The sequence below is a fragment of the Arachis hypogaea genome, chromosome 13 (genome assembly GCF_003086295.3).
Source record: "Arachis hypogaea cultivar Tifrunner chromosome 13, arahy.Tifrunner.gnm2.J5K5, whole genome shotgun sequence".
In the NCBI taxonomy this organism is placed as follows: Eukaryota; Viridiplantae; Streptophyta; class Magnoliopsida; order Fabales; family Fabaceae; genus Arachis; species Arachis hypogaea.
In genome coordinates this window covers 29,899,043-29,926,462 of record NC_092048.1, presented here as the reverse complement: position 1 = coordinate 29,926,462, position 27,420 = coordinate 29,899,043, and the positions used below count along the sequence as shown (strand labels likewise).

The following is a 27,420-nucleotide window of genomic DNA, read 5'->3' as shown; positions in this document are numbered from 1 at the left end:
TATACGAGCTTAACTTCCGTTCCCCTCGGGTTCCCGACTGGATCTGGTTTTATAAATCCATGTTCACCCAAGTGGGGGTTCGTATCCCATTTTCTGCTTTTCAAATGGCGCTTCTTGGTCGAATCTCTGTGGCGCCGTCGCAACTGCATCCGAACAGCTGGGCTTCTATCCGCTGTTTCGAGATGGTATGTGAGTACTTGGAGTTGCCGGCTTCTGTTGACGTCTTCCTCTTTTTCTTCAACCTTACGAATCCTTCGAAGGAGGGGAAAGCAAGGAAAGGGTTCATGTCTTTCTGGTCTGCCCAAGGTCGGAGGATCTTCGGCTTGTTCGAGGACTCTTATCACGGGTTGAAAGACAAATATTTTAAGGTGCGTCCGGTTAAAGGACGTCACCCCTTTTGGTTGTCGCTAGAAGGAGAGCGCCTCATCCCAACGTACTGGAGCTTTGGGGCAGGGTCTAATACTTTTATTAAATTGTCCTATAAGGGGATGCCCACCGTGGACAAGAGGATTGCCGACGTGTTGTCGGTGGTTTTTGGGAAGAACCATGTGAATCCCCACCTTTTGATGGGTGACCAGGAGGTCGCCAGAAATTATATTTGAGTTGTTTTGTCTTGCATTTTTACCCTCTCCATTTGCTTGTTTGTGCCGGTTTTCCGACTAACTTGTTTACTTGTTCACTGTAGTGGAGATGTCTGCTTCCATAACAGGTCTTGAGGACTTGTTTAAGACTTTCTTGGCGGACAACGATGAGGATGAAGCTGAGAAGGTTGACGGGAAACTGGAAGGCCCTTCTGAGGACAAGGGTCAGCCAACACCGTCACCTAGGGACACCGGGATGTCGGATAAGAACTCTGATGGGGCGCGCGTTTCTCCCTTTCGCGTGGAGGCGGTTGGCCCCGAGCACCCGACCTCCGCGCAGGAAGAGGATGACGACTTGAAGCTTGTCCCTACCCTCAAAATACGGAGGGCTTCTTCTAGCCCAGAGGGGGTTCTTACCGTAATGGAGCGTAACTTTGATGCCGGGACTTTCATAGATTCTCAGCTGCTTCCTGGCACAGAGGATTATTTCCTTGGCACCGAACTTACGGGGCAGGCGAGGTGGATGTACCGTACCCTTCTTTGTGGTGCCGCCATAGCTCGAAAGGCTGAGTTCGAGTTGTCGGGGATGCAGTCGCTGCGCAGGAAGCTCGAGTCCGCTGTCCAAGCCAATAACGAATTCAAAGCTCAAGTTGAAACTCTTCAGGAGCAATTGTCTGAGTCGGGGAGGAAACTAAAAGCTGCTGAGGAGAAGGCCGCGTCTGCCGAGGAGAAGTTGAGGATCTCCGATGAGACCGTTTCCCGTCTAACCGAGCGAGAGATGACTTTGGAGAGCCAGCTTAATGCCGCACAGGGTCGGGTGGTTGCCTTGGAGGGAGAGCGCGACGTGGCCGTCTCGTCAGCTAAGGCCGTTGAAGCTGAGATTGAGGAGCTCAAGAAGAAACATAAGGTGACTAGAGAGCAGGGAAAGAACGCGATCTTCATGACCGAGGAAGCTCTTAAGGCTCAGGTGAAGATCGTGGCCCCCGATTTTAACACGTCAGCGACTGGAGTTTTCAAGATGATCAAGGATGGCAAGATTGTTGACATGCCGAAAAAATGATCTCTTGTGCCTTGTGCTTTTGTATGGACTTGTGGTTTTGTTTGTAGAACTTGTTTATATTAACTTTTAGAAGCCGCTTGGTCGGTTTACCGTTATATTTCTTTGCCTTTGGTAGCGTTTTTGTTTTGTCGTGTTACCGTTTTGTTGGCATGAGCTTTGCGCTCGTGTTTGTTTACTGTTATGTTAGTAGTTCGATGAAGCCAGGTCGTGGCCTTTTGCTATCGTTGTAGCCGTTTGTGATGGCTTTGGTTTAGGTGGCCCCCGGGGTGATCAGTCCTGGGGTACCGTATCGTGGTTCCATTTTAACGTGTCGTGGAACTTCTTGTCGTGCGATGTGCAAGTGGGGAGGGGAAGAAATAGGAGTAAAATTGGTAAAAATGACAAGTAAACATTAACCGGTAATTGAATAAGTCTGTTACCATGGTAGATACAAAGGTAAGTGATTAAGCACGTTAGATCGCCTGGCCCGCTTGCCTGATCTAGGGGTAGAACCTTCTCAGGTTACCCGTATTCCAAGTCCTCGGTACTTCCCTTCCATCGAGCCTCTCCAATTTGTAGGCGCCTTTTCCAATCACTTCTTTAATCCTGTAGGGGCCTTCCCAGTTTGCCGCCAGTTTGCCTTCTCCTCGGATCGGTAGGCCGATGTCATTGCGCCGTAGGACGAGGTCATTTTGCTTGAAATCCCTTTTGAGCACTTTGGTGTTGTATCGTAGGGAGATTCTTTGCTTTAGTGCTACTTCCGACAGGTGGGCCTTCTCTCTGATCTCATCTACTAGGTCCTTCTCTACAGCTTCTTCCACCCCCTCGAGAAGTAACCGCGGGCTCGGTTCGCCGATTTCTACGGGTATCATTGCGTCTACCCCATATGTTAGGCGGAAGGGAGTTTCTCCTGTGGCGGACTGCTCGGTTGTGCGGTAGGACCAGAGGACTGAGGCGAGCTCGTTGGCCCATGCCCCTTTCTTGTTATCTAGCCGCTTCTTGAGGCCCAGCAAGATGACTTTATTTGCGAACTCAACTTGCTCGTTTGTTTGGGGTGTTCTACTGAGGAGAATTTCTGTTTGATGCCCAAGCCGGCGAGAAATTCTACGAACTTCTTATCGGTGAATTGTGTCCCGTTGTCTGAGATGACGACTTTCGGGATGCCGAAACGAGTTATCACCTGCCTCCACATGAACTTTCTGCAATTGGACGAGGAGATGGCGGCCAGCGGTTCGGCCTCTATCCATTTGGTATAATAGTCAACGGCGACTATGAGGTATTTGACCTGCCCTGGGCCAACCGGGAAGGGTCCCAGGAGGTCGACTCCCCATTGTGCGAAGGGTCGGGAGGACGTCATCAGGCTTAGTTCAGTGGCCGGTGCTCTGTGGAAGTTAGCGTTCTCTTGGCATTTGACACATTTTTTTACGAACTCCTTGGAGTCTTCCATCATTGACGGCCAGTAGTATCCGGCTCGGATGAGCTTTCTTGCTAGGGCTTTGCCCCCGATATGGTGACCACAGCACCCCTCATGGACTTCTCTGAGCACGTAGTCTGTCTGGTCGGGGTGTAGGCACTTCAGCAAAGGTTGACTAAGTCCCTTTTTGAATATCTGGTCCTGTATGACCGTGTATTTGACAGCCTCCCTTCTCAGCGCCTTGGCTTCCTTCTCATCTCCAGGGAGTTTGCCGTTTTGCAAAAAATCGACGATGGAGTCCATCCAGGAGGGGCTCGTCTTGGTTAGGTGGAGGGTGACTGCTGGTTCTTTGGTGATGCCTTGAATAAGGGATCGGTTGCCGGCTCCAGGTTTTGTGCTCGCTAGCTTGGACAGGAGGTCTGCCCGTGTGTTCCTCTCCCTCGGAACGTGTTGGATCATGACCTCTTGAAAATGTTTGCTCAGTTCTTTGACCATTTCCTAGTATTTCTGCAGTAGCGAGTCCCTGGCTTGGTAGCTTCCATTTACTTGTGCGGTGACGACCTGCGAGTCCCTGTATATTTCCAGCCTTGTGGCCCCAACTTTCCGTGCTAGAACCAAGCCCCCCAGTAGTGCTTCGTATTCTGCTTGGTTGTTTGACACGGGAAACTCAAACTTAATCGATTGTTCGTAGATGACTCCGGCTGGGCTTTCTAAGATGATCCCAGCGCCCCCGGACGTTTGGTTGGAGGCTCCGTCCACATGGAGCTTCCACCGTGTGTTCGCTTCTTCGGTTAGATTTCCAGTTACTTCCACTAGGAAGTCTACCATTTCTTGCGCCTTAATCGCATGTCGGGGCTCGTAGCTCAGATCGTATTGGGACAGATCGATTGCCCAGGTCATCATCCTTCCCGCCAGATCGGGTTTTTGTAGCACCTGACGAATCGCTTGGTCCGTTCTCACGACCACTTGGTGACTTTGGAAGTATTGTCATAGTCTGCGGGAAGAGGTCAAGAGTGCTAGTGCCACTTTCTCTTGCTGTATCTAAGTTCTGCTCCTTGCAGTGCTCTACTCACGAAGTAAATTGATTGCTGGGTCTTCCCTTCTTCCCGCACCAACACCATTGCAAGCGCTCCTTCTGTTATGGCCAGGTATAGGTAGAGTGGTTCTCCGGCTTCGGGTTTACCGAGTACGGAGGGTGCTGCCAAGATTTCTTTGAAGTGGTTGAATGCTTCCTCGCACGCAGGAGTCCATTCAAACGCTACTCCCTTCTTCATCAGGTTGAAGAAGGGCAGGGCTTTTGCCGCCGATGCACCAAGAAACTGGGACAACGCGGTTAGCCTTCCCGCCAATCGCTGAACGTCTTTGATGCAACCCAGGCTCTTCATCTAGAGTATTGCTTGGCATTTTTCAGGGTTGGCTTCTACTCCCCGTTGGGTTATCATGAATCCCAGGAACTTTCCGGCCTCCATGGCAAAGGCGCACTTAAGCGGGTTGAGCCTCATGCCGTGTTGTCGGAGGGATGCGAACACATTCTCCAGGTCGCTTATGAGATCACCAGGTTGGGTGGTCTTTGCAAGGATATCGTCCACATAAACTTCTACCGTCTTGCCAATGAGATCACTGAATATTTTGTTCATCACCCTCTAGTACGTGGCCCCGGCATTTTTCAGGCCAAAAGGCATCACTTTGTAGCAATAGGTTCCTCCTGGTGTTATGAATGCCATTTTTTCCTCGTTTGGCCGGTGCATCGGTATCTGATTGTAGCCGGAGTAAGCATCCATGAAGCTCAGATACCGGTACCCCGCAGCCGCATCGACGAGTGTATCAATGCTGGGAAGGGGATAGCAGTCCTTGGGGCATGCTTTGTTTAGATCGGATTAGTCCACACACATTCTCCATCTCCCATTGTGCTTCTTTACCAGGACCACATTTGATAGCCAGGTCGAATAGTCCAGTTCCCGGATAAACCCCGCTTCGAAGAGACTGGCCGTTTGTCTGGCCACCTCCTCTGCCCTTTCCTGAGACATCTTTCTCCTCCTTTGAGCCACTGGTTTGGCTTCCGGCCCGATGGCTAGTTGGTGCGACATGAGTCGGGGGTCTATCCCCGGTATGTCGGCCGGCGTCCAAGCAAACAAATCGCCATTGGCTCTAATCATTTTCATCAAAGGCTCTTTTAGTTCACGGGGGAGGTTTCTGTTCACGAACGTGAACTTTTCCTCCGTATTCCCGACCCTAAACTTTTCCAGGTCCCCTTCTGGTTCGGGTCTAGGCTTGTCGTCAACTCTGGCATCCAGGTCGGCGAGAAACACCCCCGATGCCTCTTTAGATTTTTTCCTCAAGGAGAAGCTGGCGTTGTCGCAAGCGATTGCCATTTTCAGATCTCATTTTATGGACCCTACCGACCCGTCTTCAGCTACAAACTTCATTATCAGCATCCTAGTGCTGATGACTGCCCCTAGGTCGTTAAGGGTCTTCCTTCCGAGGATGATGTTGTAAGCGGTGGAGTCTCGTAGGATCACGAACTCGACCATCACCGTTCTTCTCCTCTGACCTTGTCCCACGGAGGTCGGCAAGGAGATTATCCCGTCCAGCTTGATGAAGTGGTCGCCGAGCCCTACGACGCCGTGCTGGTGAGTCTGTAGGTCGGCATCTCTTAGGCCTAAAGCGTCGAACACATTGCGGAACATGATGTTCGAGTCTGCCCCCGTGTCTACGAGGATTCGCTTGACGAGACCGGTTCCCACTCTGGCCGTTATGACCATGGGGGGCTTTCCTCGACCTTGTCACACGATTGGTCCTCCGGGCCGAATGAGATGGATGGGAGTTTCTTGGTGCTTCGCGAGGGAGATGAGGAAACCGCGAGGACCTTGGCGTCCTTCTTATGTGCCGACTTCGACCTGGGCGCCACGTTTCTTGCTGTTACCACATTTACTATGGTGAGGCCGTGGTCGTTCTCTTCCGGCTCTTGACGCCGCTTTGCTGCCCGCGTTCCGTCCTCGCTCTCGTGGTCGTGGTTCTGTCTCCTCGGCTCCCTAATGAGGTGGGAGAACTCGGCTAGCTTTCCATCTGTAATTGCCTGCTCCAGCGCATACTTCAAGTCAAAACAGTCCTGAGTGTTATGCCCGTAGCCCTTGTGATAGTCACAGTAGAGGCTCCGGTTCCCCCCTATTCGGTCCTTCAGCGGTCGGGGCTTCGACAATATCCCCTTCTCATCTATCTATTGATAAACTTCCATGATAGGTGCGGTGAGAGGAGTGTAGTTAGTGAACTTCCCGACACGAGGAAACGGTCTGGGAATCTTACTCGGAGCGCCGTCTCTGGCGTGTTCCTGGCGCCTTTCTCCGCTTCCGTGGTGCCGGTTTTGGTTGAAGGAGGGCTGCTGCTTATTGGCAGCCACAACCTGGCTGACTTCTTCGTTATTGATGTATTCTCTGGCTACGCATTGGATCTCCTGCATTGTCCACACTGGTCTCGTCGTGAGGTGTTTTCTGAAGTCTTCGTTTAGGAGTCCGTTCGTCAGGCATAGGCTGGCGACCGAGTCGGTTAGTCCATCGATCTCCAGGCACTCGTCGTTGAAACGATCCAAATATTTTCTTGTCGGTTCTCCGGACCTCTGCGTCACTCCAAGCAGGTTGATTGGGTGCTTTGCCTTGGCTATTCTGGTAGTGAATTGGGCTAAGAAGGCGTGTCTTATATCTGAGAACTCGGCCACCGAGCCCTGCGGGAGGCTATTAAACCACCGTATCGCAGGTCCCGCGAGGGTGACCGGGAAGGCGCGACACCTTACCTCGTCCCCTACTCCCTCCAGGTTCATTCTGGCCTCGAAGGCCGTAAGGTGCTCCTGTGGGTCTTGGGTTCCGTCGTACCTCATGTCCGTTGGCTTGTCAAAGTGCTTTGGCAGCTGGACTTCGAGTGGAACGATGAAAAGGGGTCGCGCCTACTATGACTGGTCCGCGAGTTCGCCGTGTTCTCCCTTCGTCGTCTTCCTGACGACCGTCTTTCCGGTCGCGATCAGCCGCGGCGTGACCTGTGGCACGCCGTCTCCTGTTTCTGACATATATGAGGGGGTCATGGCGTCTCCTCATGCGTCCTTCCTCCTTGGGGCTCTCAGATTCGGACCTTGGGCTAGCAGCGCGTCGGGAGCGGCTTCTCGGGGGAGAACGGGAGTCGCCTGACTCGGGTGTATGCTGGCGATGCTCCCAAACTGCCAGTTGATGTTCTAGGTCCTGCATTCTGTGGCACAGTTTCTGCATTATCCTGGCGCTGTTGTCGCCGGTTCCCCCGAAGGGGCGTCTTTCAAGGGATCGTGTGGTTCGTCGAGGAGGGAATCTTGTGCGATCCTCCGAGGACGCCACGATGGGTTCCCCTCTCTGCCCGGCTTCACGCCCTATTCCTCCGGGGCCTTGTACTACTTCCATTCAGGCGGTCTCCCCACAGAGGGCGCCAATGTTCGGTAGGTCGGGTATCGGACGGTTCGGGTTGATGCTTCGATTGATGGGATGGGGTTCGCCTGGTTCTGGGCTGCTGGGGATGAGTGGACGATGTTCCGAGCATTTCGTGCGAGAGGGGGGTGTCACCTGCAAAGACACTCCGACGCTCTAGTCAGAAAATGGGGGCAGGTGAAAAAAGGGATGAATGGTATGTGACGTACCTTGGGGGAAGGGTAGGTCCTTCCCCATATATACCGTGTCAGAGGTGGACCCCGCAAGGACAGGCCCACCTTCTTCGAGGCTCCCCCTACACAGCTATTGCAAGATTGTCAGGAACGCGTGTCCGGGTCGACACCTGGACGCCTTGCACCCGACCGTTTGGGTCGGGTTGTTAGTGGGTCGGGTCGACCCACGAATGGTTTGGGCCAGACCGTAACAATATTAATGTAAATTCAAATATTTTTGTGCATGACAAGTGCTTCCATACTTATAAAATAATATAATTAAAACAACAAATTGGTAATTAAAAATACTAAATTAATATTATTAATAATATAATTTAAAAATAACATTAATATTATCTTTTACGCATTAATTTTAAAATACTAAATTACATTTATAGGATTATTTGAGATTCTTTAATTGCATTAGAAATTAAAAATATTAATTTAATATTAAATTAAAATTTAACTAAAAAATTAAAAAGACCCTTCTAAAATAAAGATTAAAATACTCTTTGAAAATAAATATTTTTTAATTATATTAAAAAATATAAATTTAAACTTTAAATAAAAACTAAAATACTCTCGTAATTAATTTTTATAAGAACAAAACAACTGAATGCTACTAAAAATAGTAAATTAATTTTATAGAAACCAATTCATATTATTTAATTGCATTAGAAATTAAAAATTGATTAAAATATTATTTTTGTTTCGAACATTTGGGATAAGTCTTATTTATATTCCTAACGTTTAAATCGTCCTATTTGTATCTCTAATGTTTGTAAAAGTGATTCAATATTATTCTGCCGTCAATTACATATCACGAGCTTTAGTTGGAGTTCTGAAAATCTCTTTTTGAAGTTAGAATACAAATATCTAGAATAAAATCGATGATCCACTCCAGATAATAGCTTATCAAAAGTTGAAACTAATCTCTGCAATATTTACATAATTCACTTTTTTAGGGACATAATTAAACCTGAACACAAATACTGGATACAATATTGAAATTGAACACATTCAAGTGAGAATAATTGAAAAATACAATCTGATCTGTTAGTATAATTGATGACAGGATAACATTGAATCACTTTTATAAATGTTAGGGATACAAAAATGACGATTTAAACGTTAGGGACACAAATACGACTTACCCCAAACGTTAGAGACAAAAATGATACTTTACTCTTAAAAATTTAAAATAATTTTAAAAACATTAAAAAACTCTTATATTTAATTTTTAAGATATTAAAATAGCCTTTTAGGATTGATCTTGGAAATAATAAAATACTCCTTTAAAATTAAAGTTGTTTAATTATTTTTAAAATTGAGTAAAGTATCGTTTTTGTCCCAACGTTTGGGGTAAGTCCCAAAGTTGTCCCTAACGTTTTAATCGTCTTATTTAAGTCCCTAATGTTTTAAAATTGGCTCAATGTTATCCTGGCCTGCCGTTAGGGATCTGTTAACAGAAGTGACGGTGGGACAAAATTGAGACGATTTTGAAACATTAGGGACTTAAATAGGTTAAAACCGTTGGGGACAAAAACAATACATAAAAATAAATTTTAATTTTATCCTTCAATCATATCGATTTTTTACTGTACATTGTTATTCAATTATTTTTTAATCACATCTAAGGAAACTACACTTAATCACATTACTTTCATTCTAAATAAATTTATTTTTTCTATAATTTTACTCTAAAAGATTTTTAGTCATCATGAAATATTTGTAGAATGACTAGTAAAATAAAAAAAAATATTTGTAGAATGATTAGTAAAAAATAAATATTTTTTATTTTACTAGTCATTCTACAAAAATTTTATGATGAGTAAAAATTTTTAAGAGTAAAATTATAAAAAATAAATTTATTTAGAATGAAAGTAATGTGATTAAGTGTAATTTACTTAGATGTGATTAAAAAGTAATTGAATAACTATGTACCGAAAAAAATTAATATTATTAAAAGATAAAATAAAAATTTATTTCTATGTATCATTTTTTGTCCCCAACATTTTCGTCCTATTTAAGTCCCTAACGTTTCAAAATCGTCTTAATTTTGTCCCGCTATCAATTCTGTTAACAGATCCTTAACGGCTTTACAACATTGAGCCAATTTTGAAACGTTAGGGAATTAAATAGGACGATTTAAATGTTAGGGACAACTTTGGAACTTACCCCAAGTGTTAGAGACAAAACCGATACTTTATTCTTTAAAATTTTATATTATAATTTTAAAAGATCAAAATGTTGAATCAATTTCTCATGCTTTGTTCCAATGCCCCATGTCTTCAATAATATGGAGCCTAAACTTAATAACCCCTGACCTATGGATGAGAGAAGAATAGACCTTTTTTAATTGGTGGCAACGAGTCTTATCTTGGGCAGCGGCTCAATTCGACAGTAGACAAAAGACCCTCCTCATAGCGGCGTTGTGTTAGAGCACTTGGAAAGCGAGGAATCGGTGTGTTTTTGAGAAGGTAATAAGTCCGGTACCATAGATAGTGAAAGAAGCCAGCAATTTAGTGCGTGAACTCATGAGCCATACCTGATAGATGCTACTAATTTTCTTTACTCTTACTTTACTCTTCTTTAAGCTCTTAGTCTTTCAGTCACAGTTGATGATAAATGGGAATACCCAATTCTTTTGTACTTCCTTATAGAAATACTTTTATTTTATATTAATAAAATAATATTTATCTTTAAAAAAAATACCCCTTAAAAAAAGATATTTAAGTATTTTGTTTTACTTTTTTTTATATTTATTTTAAATAAAATATCTCTCTCTCTCTCATGCAGCCCTAATAATTTTATTTATATTTCAGAAACTAAATTTAGGTTTGAATAAATAACTAATAAACTAGTGTCAGAAAATTCATTATTATTATTATTATTATTATTATTATTATTATTATTATAATAATATGTTTGTTTGTGTTTTACTTGAGTATATATATATTTTTTAATTAAATTTATATAATACAAATTTTTTTATTATTATGTTTATATTTAATATTATAATTTAATTTCATACAAAATAAAATTTATTTAAATTTTAATATTACATACATAATATATGTTTAATATTTTTTTTCTAAGATTCTAATATTTTTTTTTAAGATTCAATGAGGCAAGTGTCCCTACATACATATATATTTAATATTATTCTCCAAATATTTATCATTAATTCCTTGATATTACTATGATAAATTTGAGAATGACCATTTTCTACCCATAAAAGTTAAAAACACTGACATATCTACCTATAGAACCTAAAAATTACTATTTGTACTCATAAAAGATTAACTTTCGCATGCAAAATTATCCAAACCCTAAATAATTACATAAAATTTTCAAACTACCCCCTTCTCTTCTCTCACGCACTCACCCTCACTCACTATCTGCAGCACCTAAACCACCACTACCGTAATATCATCTTCCTTCCTACTTTCTCTCTCTCTCTCTCTCTCTCTCTCTCTCTTTTTCTCTCTATCACTCACTCACTCACTCACTTTTTCTCTCTCACCTCTTGAACATCAACATAGTCCAGCCATTATTCTCTTCAAAATCACAAAAAAGAACAAACTCATCAGATCAAATTGAAGAATAGAACATGCACAGATTTAAAATAAAACCCTAATTTCTTAGAACCTTCAACAAAAATTGATAATTTCTTAGATTTTATATCACCATTTTCGTTGCAAATAATACAGAACACTAATTTGATTTTGGCGATACTGGGAGGAGATGATGAAGACGCATCGCTAGGAGGAGAAGAGAGCAGTGATGCCAAGAGAAGGAGAAGACGAAGATACGACATTTGGAAAAGGAAGGAACTCAACGCTGAAGAAGTTGGGGTTGCAGAAAATAGAGGACTTAAAATTGCTACTTCCTGAAGCCAGGAACCTCCTGAAGAAGAAGAAGAAGAAGAGAAGGAGGGGAGGAGAGGATAGAGCTCGCGATGGCAAAAGGAGGAATCACCATTAATGCATAGAAGAGAGAAAAGAACGACAGAGAAGAGAGAAACATTAATAGGAAAAGAAGAGGAATGAGAAAAGTGCGAAGAGGGCGGAGAGAAAGAGAGAAAGGATGATTGAAGAAGATGGAGGAGAAGGAAGAGAGAGAGAGAAAGTAGAAAGGAGATGGTGCTGCAGCAGTGCTGGTTCACGGCTTGGATGAAGAATTGAAGAGGATGAGACTCACTAAGGGTAGTTTGGAAATTTTATGTAATTATTTAGGATTTACGTAATTTTATTTGTGAAAGTCAATTTTTTATAGATACAAATGATAATTTTAATTTTTATGGGTAAATATGTCAGCGTTTTTAACTTTTATGGGTAGAAATAGTAGTTTACTCTTTGAAAATATTTTTTTATGTTTTCATTTAAAAATAAAAAATCTTATTATATTATTGAATTTTTTGTTTCATGTCGAATATCAATTATGCATTATGCTTTCTTTTAAAATAAAATGATAGTGAGAAGTCTGTCTAATTCATTCTAATTCCATTAAGTAACTCAACAAGTCAGAATTCCGTTACATTATAAATATTTGGCTAAGACTAACTAAATCAACTTTTCGAAGAGCATGTCATCCTGTCATTTTTAAATACTTATTCCGTGTAAGACTAGGTATCAACTTATTCTCTGTAAGTATTTTTTTATATATTTTTTATTCTTCTAAACTTTTATATTTTGTAATGGTACTCTTTTATTGATGTCAATCTAAAGTCTTTAACATCTTCCTTCATTAAACATTATTGTAGTATCCTCTTTTTTTCTGTCTGAAATAATATGATGCTGCTCCTTCGCTTTTTCGATTTATCTTTATTTCGGTCTTGTTCGTTGTAAGATGACATTCTATCTTCAAAATCGAATGACTATGATGGCAATATTGTTCAAATAAGTTTGATAAAGCTGTTTTTCATCTCGAGTTGCTAGTTGTGGATGTTTGAAGTGAAGAGATTTTGGTCATTATATGATTGTGATTCTTTTGGATTTAGTGCATGAATTTTCAACTTATTTTTTATGTATTATTTATTTCAATTCCAAAATCTAGCTACTTTTTTTTCATAGACGCGTTACTTTTAATATTCATATATTTTTTTTAGTTTTGAACTTTAATCTAATATCTAAAACCTAAAAAAAAAAAATTAAAATTTATAAAAAAATGATTAATCAGATTAACAAATTACCATTTTAAATTTAAACTATTTAAATAAAATATAATAATTGAAGAGTTGAGATTTGATGAATTAACAAGAAGTACATCACTCCATACTTAACAAGAAACGTTTAAGGATAAGCTAATTATATTGTATACAACATAAATTGCTTCTTGAAAAAATAGTACTTTTTTTTCTAGTCCATCAAATAAAAAAAAAAAGAAGAAAAAGAATTTAATGTAGATACATTGTTGGTGTAAAATAGCATTAAACGTGCATTAAATTATGTAACGTTATATTATTAAAATAACTATTATTTTTATTGACAGTATAAATGATTATCCAAAACATGGATGTCATTGCATGATCAATCATGTTAGAGGTATATAAAAAATCAGCCACCAAAATTAATTATTAAGATAGAATATATATTTAAATAAAAAATACATATTAAAAATAATTTAATCAAGATAGAAAATATTTTATATAAATACATAGTAATTAATTTTAACGTGCAAAGAAAAATATTAGAGGTCATTAGAATTTATTATTATAGTCATTACTTAACCATCAATTCAATTCTTTTAATCTAATAATTTAATATATTTTATTTTATATTTTTAAATATTAATGACTATTTAATAAGTAAAATAATAAAATTTAATAATTTTTTAATTTTTTTTGGTATAAATAATATTTTTTATATAATCGTATAAAATATTTTATACAAAAATACTTTAAAATTAAACTCCTAAAAGAAAAAAAAGGAAAAGGAGCACTCCTCCTCGCAGAAAACACAAGTTGTAAGACACATGACACCGCACCATAAAACACATCTACTACACAAAAGGAACACATCCGCATCCAGCCATCCAGCAACCAAAAGTCCAAAACAGACACAAAGAAGAGGCATTTGTATCCGATCCCTCTAATAGTCTAATCTCTCTCTGTCTCTCTCTCTCTCTCTCTCATTGGATCTAAGTTGCGAAGGCAGGTTCCAACCCCCATTCATCTCTAGCACCATTAGATCCAATTCCTGAAATCTTGATCCGATCCATTTCCTTCATGGGCATTCTCTTACACCCAAATGGGAATGCCCACAATAATAAACCATGACCAAACCCATCGTTGACCAAGAAGAAGAAGAAGAAGAAACCCACACTTTGTTCTACGACTCCCACGACCGTTTACTATCGTCCTCTACCTCTTCATCTAACTCCGACGACGACACCGCAACTTCCCCTCAAAACGACACCAACACTGCCAAAAACGACAGCACTAACAACTCCAACTCTAGCTCCCCCACTCATGCCTTGGCCATGTGCAGGTACGATATATGGATCTCGGAACCCTCCTCCGTCTCCGAACGCCGTTCTCGCCTCCTCCGCCACTTCGGCCTCCCTGCTCGATCGGTCTCCTCGCAACACCTCCACCGCGTCGCCGCCGACACAACCTCCGCAGCCTCTGCTGCCGCCGCCATTCTCCGATCCAAATCCGAGAGCGCCGCGGATCGGTGTGATTTGCAGGTGCCAGCTCAGCAGCCTGCAATTCGATCGGTTTGCCGCTCTGGCGACGCCGGTTCGGTTGTAAATAACGGTAATTGCAGCGCTAATGGCAATGTCTCAACGGTCATCGATTCGCGGGGCAAGAGCAATGAAACTCGGAGAGAGATTGAGAGTGTGGAAGAGGAAGCGTGCACTATAAAGGATCTTGATAACGGGAAGGAGTTTGTGGTGAAGGAGGTGAGGAAAGATGGCACGTGGAAGAAGCTTAGGGAAGTTGGAACTGGAAGGCATTTGACTATGGAGGAATTTGAGATGACTGTTGGGCATTCCCCAATTGTTCAGGAACTAATGCGGCGGCAAAATGTCGAAGATGGTAATGGAGATGGAGATGGAGATGCGGTTGATTTGAATTCAAATGATTGTAGCCGCAGTGGTGGCGGTGGTGATAGTGGTGGTGAGAGTAAGGTGAAGAGAAGGGGGAGTTGGTTTAAGAGTATAAAGAGTGTGGCGAGTTCGGTAGCCGCAGCGGGGCATAAGGAGAGGTGGAGTAGGAGTGGTGATGAGAGGGATACATCGTCCGAGAAAGGTGGCCGGAGGTCCAGCTCCGCGACAGATGATAGCCAGGATGGCAGTTCATTTCTTTGTCCTGAAAGAGTGAGAGTGAGGCAATATGGGAAATCATGTAAGGAGCTGACAGGGCTTTACAAGAGCCAGGAGATACAGGCTCATGAGGGATCAATTTGGAGCATAAGGTTTAGTTTGGATGGGAGGTATCTTGCAAGTGCGGGCGAGGATTGTGTGATCCATGTTTGGCAGGTTGTAGAAACTGAGAGGAAAGGGGAGCTGCTGCTGATGGAGAAGCCCGAAGACGCCAATGTGAATATGTTGTTTATCATGAATGGGTCGCCGGAGCGGGCTACGCTGTCCCCTAGCAAGGAGAGTAGCCTTGAGAAGAGGAGAAGGGGGAGGCCATCTGTTAGCAGGAAGTCATTGAGTTTGGACCAGTTAGTTGTGCCAGAAACTGTTTTTGCGCTCACGGAGAAACCCATTTGCTCTTTCGAAGGCCATCTCGACGATGTGCTTGACCTCTCCTGGTCCAGGTCTCAGGTTAGCTACTATTTTGAAGATAGGTGTGTTCTGTATTACCAGTTGTGTGTTCAGTGTTTGAATATCCTTGTAAAGTTTTTAAGTCACCCTGTTATTCCCATTGTTTGACCTTATGCTTGAATTTATAGATTCATACCCATTCATTAAAATTGTTTTTGATTTATCAGTGTTGTCCCGTTAACTGAATATACTTATGGTCAACAGTCTCAGTTTTCTACTTTATGATTGATTGAAATAGAAGAACTTTGCCATCTGATTAGAAGATGACACTGAATTGCATATGGTTAATTGGTTATGACGATACAAAAAAATGATAGAGGCTCTAGACGGGTAAGTTGATCAAGTGGAATATGATCTGCTTAAAAGGAGCATAGTTGGACTTGTGACATAGTTCGAGAGAATTTGCTGAAAAAGAAATTGGTGTAAATAGTCTTACTGTACTTTGGGTTTCTGGTGGAGTCCAGTGGAGTCCGTTATTGTTGACCCCACAATTTGGGTGCCACTAATACACATTGTAGGAACTAGAAAATTTTGTCCCTGAGAAGATTTCTTTATATATTTTTCTCCAAATTATGCTCCCTGAGAAACCAAATTTCTTTTTTCTTTTATTTTCTTTATATAAAAAAATTTAATCGGACTACAAGGACTTATTTCCTAGAGTTGCATTATTATTCTAGATTTACCTTGAAAGTCATTAGCCGGTGAACAAGTGAGAGAGAGATGACTTGTTATGAAATGCATGATGATGCCTTGTGGTTTCTTCTATTTAGATGGGTGGATGATAATTTTATAATAAGCCAATTGGAGTCGTTGTGAAAGGTTTGGATTTAGCTTGTTATAAGCTTGACATTAGGTCAACTTGTCACTGTTACGTATGTAAAACTTACAGAGTATTTGTTAAACTTTGAAAACCCAGATAACCATGTACGTTAGGCCAGGTTTAAGATTCATTGTATCTATGAAAATTCCACTTTTATTTTTCAAAACTGATTCAAAACCGATATGACAGTAAGCTTAAGTTCTCTTTTATTCGATTGATTATTTTTTCATTGGAGAATTATATTTCGTTTCATTCCTTATCTTTTTTAATTTATTTGAAATTATATTTATAAGGAATTGTTTACATGTACCAAAATGATATTTATTGTTAGGATTTATCGAATGATCAAAACTTAAATTTTGAATGTGCCTAGATGATGTATTTTCCAAATATCCAAAATTTTAAATCAGTGTTCAAAATGACAATTTTGTAAAATATCATATTTAAATTACATTCATGCTGTGGAACAGCAATTGAAACACTCAAGAAGGGACTAAATATTGGTTGGTATTTGGTATCGGCAGTGCCAAGGCAGGAGATTACGGATTTTTTCCTGCAGTACCAGTGTAGTTCAATCAATGCATGGGTACCATGGGCTTGAACAAAGAACAAATCAATCAAGGAGCTTCCATGGGTACCTTTCATCCAGAACACTGTTCATAGTTCACACCCTTTTTCATCTTGAGGAGCTTCCATGGGCTTGAACAAAGAACAAATTGTGCGACCAAGCCTTGAATCATGGTCTATGAGTGAGGGGCAAGGAAATTTTGAGAGATTTTAGAAAATCTTCACCTCAACAGTAATATTAAATTCCATATTTTGCCTTAAAATTCCTGCATAATATTCACCCGGATTTATTCCGACAGTTGTTTATCTAAAATAAAGCAATCTTTTTAAACTGATCATCTTGTATTCTAAACTGATCATCACGATTATTGAATTTTACAGTTGCTCTAATTTTATTGAATTATGAATTTATGCAGTCTTTAACTAGACTTTCTGAGCTGTGAGATGTGTAACTCATTGGATTGTTTACCTCTTTCTCCGTAACTTGCTTATACTCCTTATGTACATTAACACCAGTCACTTAGTCACTAGTGGTATTGGTATGAACATCCATTAGAATTGAGATTGAATAGGCCTAACTCAACCTCAAAAGCTAGCTTATTGGGTGAGGGATGTTTCACACATATAAACTTTCTAGCGACTTTAACCTTGAGAGATGTGCGACTTATAATATATCCCCTCACGCCTAGAAATGATTGTTTGGAGCGTGAACATTTGTGGGTGGGTAGCCCAACAGTATTGGATCCGATAGGCTCTAATACTATAGAATTGAGATTGAGTAGCCCTAACTCAACCCCTAAAACTAGCTTCTGTGGTGAGGGATGCCTCACAATTATAAACTATCTAGACACTTTATTTTTGAGAAATGTGAGACTTGTAATAACATCTGTTAAAGTGATGTGGTAAAAGCATTGGTTTTAGTGTCCAGTGCTGTTGCATGCATGCTCAGAAGATGTCCTTGAAAGCTTAAATATGAGGGGTTGTCTTCTCTTACATATCTTAAACATTCTTGATTACTTGTGATTATGATGTGCCATGTGTTTTAGAATCTAAATTATGTCTGCATGCAACCATCTTAAATATACTTTCTGTTTTCTCAGCACTTGCTCTCGTCTTCGATGGATAAAACAGTGCGGCTATGGCATTTGTCTAGCAAGTCGTGTTTGAAAATTTTTTCACACAGTGACTATGGTGAGTACAAGCAGCTATTATATCTTGCAGCATTCTATTTGCTTTTCTTTGTATCAAGTAGGTTTCTTAGAAAACTACTTTTATCACCACAATAATGTTAGCACTTGCATAAAATATTCTTTTATATATTATGCTTTTGCTGCCCTTTCCTTTATCAAATACAACATCCCTTTCCAATATTAAGTGTCTCTTAAGGTTTTAGCACAAGGAATAGAAATCATAAAATTGGCTCAAGTATAGTAAATAGGGTCAGTTACACTCATATCCCTAGCTTTATGAAAATTACACACACCACCTCCCTATTTGACCAATATATACTCACCTTCCCTCTGTTTGATCATTATACTGAGATGCGGTAAAAATTAGATTGTAAAAGGTTTAACCCCACAATCTTTCTATGCATAGAGAGCTTGTAAAGCTAGAAAAAAGCAATCACAAAACTCTATTCCAATGTTATTATGAAAGGTACTTGTGTCATTTCAATTGAAGAAAGCAAAATAAAATAAAGTATTAATACGCAGGTAATAGCCATATGTACTAGGAATTGTTAGTTACATTAATACCAAAGGGTTTAAGTTTTTCTAGACATGAAGTTGGTGTAACGCGGGGGTGGTGTGTATGTGGTCAGTCAAATAGAGGGGTGATGTGTTAGTTTTGAAAACCTCAGGAGGTGAGTGTAATTTAGCCTAGAAAATATTAGTTTATATTGACATTACCCGTTGTCCACCTTTGTTCTAAAATAACTGTCCACTTGGACAAAGTGGTATATTCAATAAACATTGTATCTAGACACAAATTATATCTAGATATATTGTTTTTTTAATGAACCACTTTGTCCAAGTGGATGCTAGAACAGAGGGAGTAATTACTATATTTTAACTGACATAAGAAATGTAAGATTAAAGTTGAAAAAATTAAGGGCCTGTTTGGTATTCATTTTCATTCATTGTTTTTATTTTCTGGATTTGAAAGAAGAGGTATTGAAAACAATAAAATATCTGTTTTTTCTTTTTTCTTCAAAAAATCCTAGAAATAGAAAACACTTGACATAAAAACAGAGAACGAAAATACTAACCAAACATGCCCTAATTCTTCGTGGATTCCCTCAAATGACAGATCACTTTGATTTTTTTTTTTTTTAACTTTTGTAGGTTTTGGTATAAAGACACTTAATAAACCCACTCCCCAGTAGGATAACCTTAGTCAGCATTTGTGCGATCAGTTGGTCTCTCCATTAATGCATATAGGCATAGTTTTATTGTTTGTTAGTCATTGCTTTAAGTAAGGGTTCTTTCTGTCCGCTGGATGCATACTTAAATTTAGCAATCAAAGCAATTCTGTCACTTCCATTCCCCTCGTATACTTTTTTGTTGGTTTGGTTCCGTTAATTATACCCATTGCTTCAATCTGTTTTCTGTTTTCTGTTTGGCACAGTGACTTGCATCCAGTTCAATCCTGTTGATGATAGATACTTCATTAGCGGATCTTTGGATGCTAAGGTTCGCATATGGAGCATTCCTGATCGGCAAGTCGTGGATTGGACTGATCTGCATGAAATGGTCACTGCTGCATCTTATACACCTGATGGTCAGGTTCGTCTGCATTAAAGTGAATCTCGTTGTTTCAAATTTAAATTATCTTATTTTTTAACTAGCAACTCGCTAAATCTTTCTGGTGTCTGCAGGGTGCACTTGTTGGTTCAATCAAGGGTAGCTGCCATTTATATAATACATCTGGTATTTTCATTGATACTGATTGTTTTACTATTTATATAAACCATATTCTATTCTGATGAATCATGGCCAGTGACATTATCTATATTTTGTCTCATTCTGTTAAGAAAATAAGCTGCAACAGAAAAGTCAGATCAATCTGCAGAACAGGAGAAAGAGATCGAGGAAAATTACTGGCTTCCAGGTAATTTGATGATTTAACTACTTTGTTCTTTAAATTTAAAAGGGGAAAATCATGGTAACTTGAGGGCTTACTATTCTTGTGAATTTATTAAAAGTAACAATGTTTGGGTCAGAACCTATTTTTGTTCCTAACATATTGTTTATTCTATTTACATCTCAAACGTTTGATTTTCGTCCTACTTTTATCCTTCAGTCAAAATTCAATTTTTTATTTCAATTTTCCCCCTCTGACTTTCTTCTCCTCCTTTATGATTTCTTTCCCTTCCCCCGTCTTTCTCTCCACTTGCACCAAATCACCACTACCAAGACCGCAACGCCCACCACCATCGCCTCTGGGACACCATTGCCACCACTACTTCCTCCTCCTCCTCCTTTTTGTTCTCTTTTCAATCTCCACCACCACCATTGCAAAGCACCATTGCCACCACTGCTCTTCATCCTCCTCGCTTTCCACCAGTACTTCCTCCTACCTCCCTTCTTTTTCTTTACCTTTCTCTCCAACGACCACCACCTCGACCAACACAACTAAATCACACCACCACTGCCACCACCCTGACAGCCACTATTTATCTTCCGCCTTTTTTTGTCTTTTTTTCCCCCCTCCCTTTAATCTTTCCCTCCTCCTGTTGTTTTGTTGTTCTTATTCTATTTGTTGGTAGTGGTGTGGTGTTGTTGGTAATGGTGGTGAAAATGATGTTGTAGTTGGAGATGATGACGATTGTTGTTGTATGGTGGTGTTGATAATGACAATGACAAAGATTATGATGATGATATTGGAGATGTGGTAGTGTGCTGATATTGAAATAAAATGTTAGCAATGTAAATAGTACAAAAGAAAACCTTAGGGATGAAAATAAGATCTGGCCCAAACATTAAGGGACTAAAATATACTTTACCCATTTATTATAACTAAGATACAAGGCTTATGTTCGCGTTCCTAATGATTTTTTGTGAACAGTTTGCCCCAGGAAGTTCATCTGAAGTACTCATTACATCTTCAGATTCTCGAATTCGGGTTGTTGATGGCGTTGATCTGGTTCATAAGTTTAAAGGTAGGTGAAATTAGTTATATATATATCAAGTGAATATTCTTTAACATAGGTGACAAGTAAATACACTATTATGTTTGCGGTTGAACCAAAACTTCCTTGTGTTTTGGCCTGCAAGACATATTTTGTTGAATGTGCACAGTTATTTAGCTTTGATTTGATGTTGTTTGAAATTTTTCTTCGCAGTCAGAACTGCATTCACTATGATGTCTACATTAGTTGCTCATAATTTTTTATCGATAGCTTTTTTTTAACAACCTCCCACCCCCCTCCTCCTCTAAGGTCACAGTGGCAGTGGATAATCTGAAACGACTTTTAACAAAAATAATGTAAAAACTCATTATGGAAAAAAATATTGATGTACTTTCTGCTACTGGCTTCTGCTTAAATGTGATATTGGAGGGGAAATTCTTTTTAGTAGGGTTTCTCTTTGGATAGTCGTCGCACCAGAAGAAGACATCTAACTTTATTTGAACAGTATGTACCAAAAGTTGTGCTTATTCCTAGTTCTGATTCCTTGATGGAATGCTAATTGGTCCCCAGTATCTAATTACATTCTGTTCCCCATTCCAGACTAAAATGATATGGCTTTTATGCAGGGTTTCGGAATTCGACTAGCCAAATTTCAGCCTCCCTCACAGCAAATGGTAAGTATATTGTCGCTGCAAGTGAGGATTCCCATATATACATATGGAGAAATGAAGCTGATTGCAGACCTAACAGAAGTAAAGCTGTCACCGTTACAAGCTCATATGAGCATTTTCACTGTAAAGATGTATCAGTGGCCATCCCGTGGCCTGGTATGGATTATGCATGGGAGATGCATGATACGTTTTCTAGGGAACAGCCTGAGTTCGATGATAATGTGGATGAGGTCTCATCGGCCAACCATCCCCCTACCCCTGTAGAGGAAGATATTGGTACTGAGGGCTCACAATCTGCATCAGGTTGCAACAATAGTCCACTTCATGGAACTATTGCAGGTGCAACAGACAGTTATTTTTTTGACAGAATTTCAGCAACATGGCCAGATGAAAAACAACTTGCTGCTACGAGGAACCGAAGCTCCCAAATCAGTGTTGATTTATCTAGTAACGCAGTGAGTCAAAACATGTCAGCCTGGGGCATGGTCATCGTAACTGCCGGCCTTCGAGGGGAAATTCGAACTTTCCAAAACTTCGGATTGCCACTGGGCGTATAAAACGTGTGGGTTGAAGTGGGGGAGACTTCACTGTCTCATTATTGGGTGAAAAGTTGTACAGAGTGATATTGGGTGAGAGAATATTAGGCTGAGTTCCATTTCTTTCGCTGTTCTTTTTGGTGTTATTGGTTGAGGAGATGTGTTGTATTTCCAATCAGTCGTCTGAGAAAAACACGATGGGAAAAAAAATGAGAAAAAGAAAAAAAAAAAAAAATAGAAAGGAAGAAAACAGGAAAAGGTACATATGGAATGGAATTTGGAAATCAACGAATGCATGTGATGGGGAAATGTAGATTAACGAGCAAGGGAAAAGCTTATTAAATTAGAAATGATGATTCTTTTACATTTGTTCATATTAGTCTTGTTATGAATTCTTTTGTCTATTGAAATCAAATTCAATAAAACAGTATGGTTACAATTCCTAGAATGATTACGGCCATTTTCTAGGAAATCATATATGGAACACTTAACAGGTTTTTCTATGACATTGATGAAGTGGTAACTTATCTAAAATGTATGGAGAAATTTTCAGGCATAACAAGTATGCTATATTGCTAGCGTTGCTTAAGATGTCTTTTGTTCATTGCTCATGACTCGATTTCTTGATGAAAGTCACATCTAAATTAAGGTACAGTTATTATTGTTACTACCTCAAAAGCTGTTATTGTTACTACCTCAAAGTTTTGACTTTGAATTTTTTGTGTTATTCGGAGAAAAATAAAATTGCTGGTATTATTATTAAACAAAAGAGCTACTAAACATGATCATGAAGCAAATGACATTGAGGAATAGGATGCTAATGGTTCACATCACCGTACTATATCATTCATTATTACTTTCTTTTCTTTTCTTTCCCCGGGACTAAATAAATTACTCAAATTACATCAAATAAAATGATTAGATTTCTCTGGAATTTCATAGGAATATAGGATGCTCATCCCAAGAAGGCATGAACACGATATGGAGGCTTGTCACCAAGTAATTGCAATACCGTTACTTTAGGGAATGAGTCCGGAGGGAAAATGGCGCTATTTGGATCAAGTGTTTTCTTGAGGGGTTATATGAGGGATTTGCTTGGAGAGAATCTTGAAAGAACTTCGAGATCGGAATGGTGTACCTACAAAGGGATTCAAACGCTCAAGTCAAAAGAGTCTAGTCGACTTTATGAAGTGGTCGCACCTATCATGTTTGGTATGTGGGTTTTCAGGTGGTCGTCTTTGAACCTTAAGACATCCAAGCCATTTTTTGAATAGGATGTTTAATTCGGCCCATGTGTCGAGCAATATCCTTTTGACCAGTCTGTTTTCAACTCGGACCATGATAACCATTGGTGAGTCGTTCTTGGTAGTTCCTTCTTTGAAGTATTCGGTGTTGAAGCTTATTTGGGATATCGCCGTGTGTTTTCGCTGTTGCAGTGTGGCTATTGTCCAAAATCTTGTGATCTTTTTACATTGTCAACTTGTACTTCTCGGGAGTGGTTCATCCTGTTATTATAGTGACTACGAGCATGGGTCGGTTTCTATCTCTTCTCGGGTGTTGATCTTGAGGCCTCTAAGGTTGCGCCCCTTTTGGTTGGGAGTCTTATCTCTCTCTAATCTTCTTGGTTCCTGAATATGCCTCACGAACTCAGGAAGCTTTCCATCCCTTATGACTTACTCGAGGTGGTACTTCAGGTCGAAGTAGTCCTTTGTGTGACGACCATAGCCTTTGCAGTAATCTCAAAATAGGTTCTTGATACGGCCGTTACAGTAAACATAAATTAGCTTTACGAGCTATAACTCGGCCGGGCTGTTGCAAAATTGTTTCGTACGTTATAAATTGATTCTGCATTCAAATACGGTGCCATTCAATGAGAATAACTACGAAAAGTGTAACAGCTGATACTCGGCTATAAAAAGGTAAGACATTGTATCCTCAAGGGATAGAATGAATACACAATACTGACTTAAGTATCGGAGTGCCTTTGTAGATACACTCCCCCTCCTTTTTGATTCACTCTGTTCGTAACAAGGAATACCTCTGAACGAAGAACTCAGATCTTTTTAACTTACGCGCTGGAGAAGAAAGTTCGGCAACGATTCCTCAGAAGCTGAAGTCAAGCCCAGGTATTCATTACTACAAAACATTAAGTTTTATGGACGCATATTCCGGATATAATCAGATTTTGGACTTAAGAATGCAAGCGCCACATATCAACGGATCATGGATAAAGTATTCGCCCAACAGATCGGTAGAAACTTGGAGGTCTATGTTGATGATATGGTCGCAAAAACTAAGGTCGGCGACGACCATCTGAAAGACCTCGCCGAAATCTTCCATCAAGTCTGACGATACAATATGAGGCTGAGCCCAGAAAAATGTGCTTTCGGAGTGCAAGGAGGCAAGTTTCTCGGTTTCCTGCTAACAAACCGAGGAATCGAAGCAAATCCAGAGAAATGCCAAGCTATCTTAGATATATCCAGTCCCCAGACAATCAAGGAAGTACAACGCCTAATAGGACGACTTGCCGCTTTGTCAAGATTCTTGTCATGCCTAGCTTCTAAGTCATATTATTTTTTCCAAATACTAAAAAAGAAAAATAATTTTCTTTGGATGGAGGAGTGTGAGGCAGCATTTTTAGAACTAAAAACAACAATTTCAAAGCCTTCGATTTTACAAAAACCTCTTCCAGGAGAGGAACTTTACTTATATTTGTCTGTTACTGATTGGGCTATAAGCTCCGTACTTGTTACAGAGAGACAGAAGACACAATAGTCGATCTACTTCGTCAGTAAATCACTGCAAAAAGCTGAACTTCAGTACCCGAAGATTGAAAAGTTGGCGCTGACCTTAATTTTTACAGCTCGCCGTCTTTGGCCCTACTTTCAAAGCCACACCATCAACGTACGAACCGACCAACCCCTAAGACAAGTCTTATACAAGTCCGAGTTGGCCGGACGTCTGATAAAGTGGTCGGTCGAACTCTCCGAATTTGATATTAGGTACAAGAGCCGAGGTCCAATCAAGTCGCAATGCCTCGCTGATTTCCTTGCTGAGTTTACAAGCCCAGGCTCAACAAGTAAGTTAGCGGACTGGACCCTCTATGTGGACGACGCTTCTAACCCTCAAGGATGTGGAGCAGGGGTTATACTCAAGGTTCAGAAAATTGGTTCGAACCGGCCGGTCGAACTGGTTGAACCATGAACCGATCATAAAAACGAATCGGTTAAACAGCAAAACCGCAAAATTTAAAAACCGGAATTAAACCGGTGAATCGGCCAGTAATCGGTCGATCAAACCGAACTGTGACCCGGCCGGTTTTTTGATTGGGCAGCAAAACGTTGCCGTTTTATGCCTTCTAGAACCCTAAATCCCTAATTCGATCCTCCCCCTTCTCTTCGAGCTTCAGAAACTGAGAACTGCAACTGAGAGTGAGAACTGGGATCTGGGAACACCTCTCTGACTCTCACACGATCGTCCTCGTCCCTCACCTCCGTCCAGCCACTGCGTCGTGTCGCCGCCGTCGTTCATTCGAATAGCCACGTAATCGTGCAGCAACCGTCGTACCTTCGCCAAGCCACCTCCGTCGCGCAGCAGTCGTTCCTTCGAACAGCCACCTCCACCGCGAAGCAGCCGTCGTCCATTCGAAGGTGCTCCACCACTGCTTGGTCACTTGGTGTCGCTGTCTCCCACTCTCCCTATTGCATGTTCTGTTGAAGCCTTGAAGGCGCCTTCGAGCTTCCATAGTTCCAGTAATTTTTTTAAAATCTTTTTTCAATTTAGCATGTCTCTGTCTCCCTGATGAGTTTGGTTGAGTAGTTGTTTGATTTTGCGAAGCTCTGTGAAGTGTGAACTGAAGTCACTGCAGTGTGACATGATGAACTCTGAAACTGTGAACTCTGTCTCCCTATTTAATTTTTTTGTGAACTGTGAAGTGTGAAACTGTGTAGTGTGAAACTGTTCCTGCTAAACTGAACTGTGAATTTTGGTTAATAATTGTTGTTTACTAATTACTGAACTGGACTGATTCCATAGTTCCTGCTTACTGATTACTGATTACTGATTACTGAACTGATTCCATAGTTCCTGCTTTGTGTACTGAACTGGATTTTTTTGTTTGTTGCTTTGTGCATGCAATTATCCACACGAGAACATAACATTCAAGATAGATGAGAGTAGCAGCAACCCTAATTACTTGGCATTTGTGATTTGGTATCAACAGGGAATTAGAGACATAACTGCTGTCCAGCTTTGTGAGGTATACTATATATATACACATTCTCCTACTTCTAAATTATTCTGCTGAATCAAGCAATTATCGTCAAGAGTAGTTGAAATTTGAGTCTTCAACATCTTACACTAATGCTACTATCCTATGTAATGAAATAGTGGTTATTGTTGTGACTCAAAAAATTATTTTTCATCATATATATTGCATTGGAATCACTAAATAGACACCCTCACAAAAACCAATACTGGAAACTCTTTATTGTGTTATATATATGTATGTAAGAATTAAGTTCCTAGTATATAACTAATATGTATAAAACATTATTGAACAATTAGTCAATAATATTTAAAAATGTTAGTTAAAAATATTGTATTAGACTATTAAACTAAAGGCGTTAAACTGTTGACTAAAAGTGTTAGCTAATATGAATTAAAATTGTTGACTCCTAGACTTTTTTCATTGTGGATGGTACTAGCAGCTAGTATTATTGATCATACATATAACTATTATGCAGACTGAGAATTTTGAGTGCAAGCTGCTAGATCGGAGCCATGGTGCAGTGTGGAGTAGCACCTGCGGCATTGATGGCATTGATTAGTTGATTAGTTGATTAGTGTTCATGAGAGCATGCATGTTCAATAACCATTATAGAGTTTCCATATCACATGCGTATTTGTTGTCTGCATAAGTTGTAAACTTGTAATATGAAATGAAATTTTGGCAAGAGACAACTTCTTTGGATGTTTGGTGCCATTGATTTATATGGCTCTGTTTGGTGATGTCCGTTTTAGATGCATGAACAGGAACCTTGGATGGTATTTTTCCGCAGAATGTATTTATATTTTTTTTATTTTATTATAAAACGGTTTTTTCGGTTCAACTACGGCCGAACCGGTTGAACCTATAAACTAGTGAACCAGTAGTTAGAGCGGTTCGATGACCGGTTCGATTTTCAGAACCTTGGTTATACTAGAGGATGGTAATGGTTTCGTTTTAGAACAG

General features: G+C 40.3%; 2 protein-coding genes across 2 annotated transcripts; one reads left to right on the top strand and one right to left on the bottom strand.

The window, feature by feature from the left end:
- Positions 1–5,415: 5,415 nt before the first annotated feature.
- LOC140177526 (uncharacterized) lies at positions 5,416–5,796 on the bottom strand. The gene has a single exon (XM_072210646.1). The coding sequence runs from the start codon at positions 5,794–5,796 to the stop codon at positions 5,416–5,418; it is 381 nt and encodes a 126-aa protein (XP_072066747.1).
- A 7,843-nt stretch (positions 5,797–13,639) lies between these two features.
- LOC112737895 (uncharacterized) lies at positions 13,640–22,635 on the top strand. Its single transcript, XM_025788045.2, has 7 exons — positions 13,640–15,464; positions 17,952–18,042; positions 19,477–19,634; positions 19,727–19,778; positions 19,883–19,959; positions 20,917–21,010; positions 21,607–22,635. The coding sequence occupies exons 1-7, from the start codon at positions 13,965–13,967 to the stop codon at positions 22,206–22,208; spliced, it is 2,574 nt and encodes an 857-aa protein (XP_025643830.1). The 5' UTR covers positions 13,640–13,964; the 3' UTR covers positions 22,209–22,635.
- Positions 22,636–27,420: the final 4,785 nt, after the last annotated feature.

Coding starts and splice junctions, on each gene's coding strand:
- LOC140177526 (XM_072210646.1), bottom strand. CDS start 5,796: ATGGTCATAACGGCCAGAGTGGGAACCGGTCTCGTCAAGCGAATCCTC.
- LOC112737895 (XM_025788045.2), top strand. CDS start 13,965: ATGACCAAACCCATCGTTGACCAAGAAGAAGAAGAAGAAGAAACCCAC. Junction 19,635..19,726: donor CTTATACACCTGATGGTCAG/GTTCGTCTGCAT, acceptor TGGTGTCTGCAG/GGTGCACTTGTTGGTTCAAT. Junction 21,011..21,606: donor TCTGGTTCATAAGTTTAAAG/GTAGGTGAAATT, acceptor GCTTTTATGCAG/GGTTTCGGAATTCGACTAGC.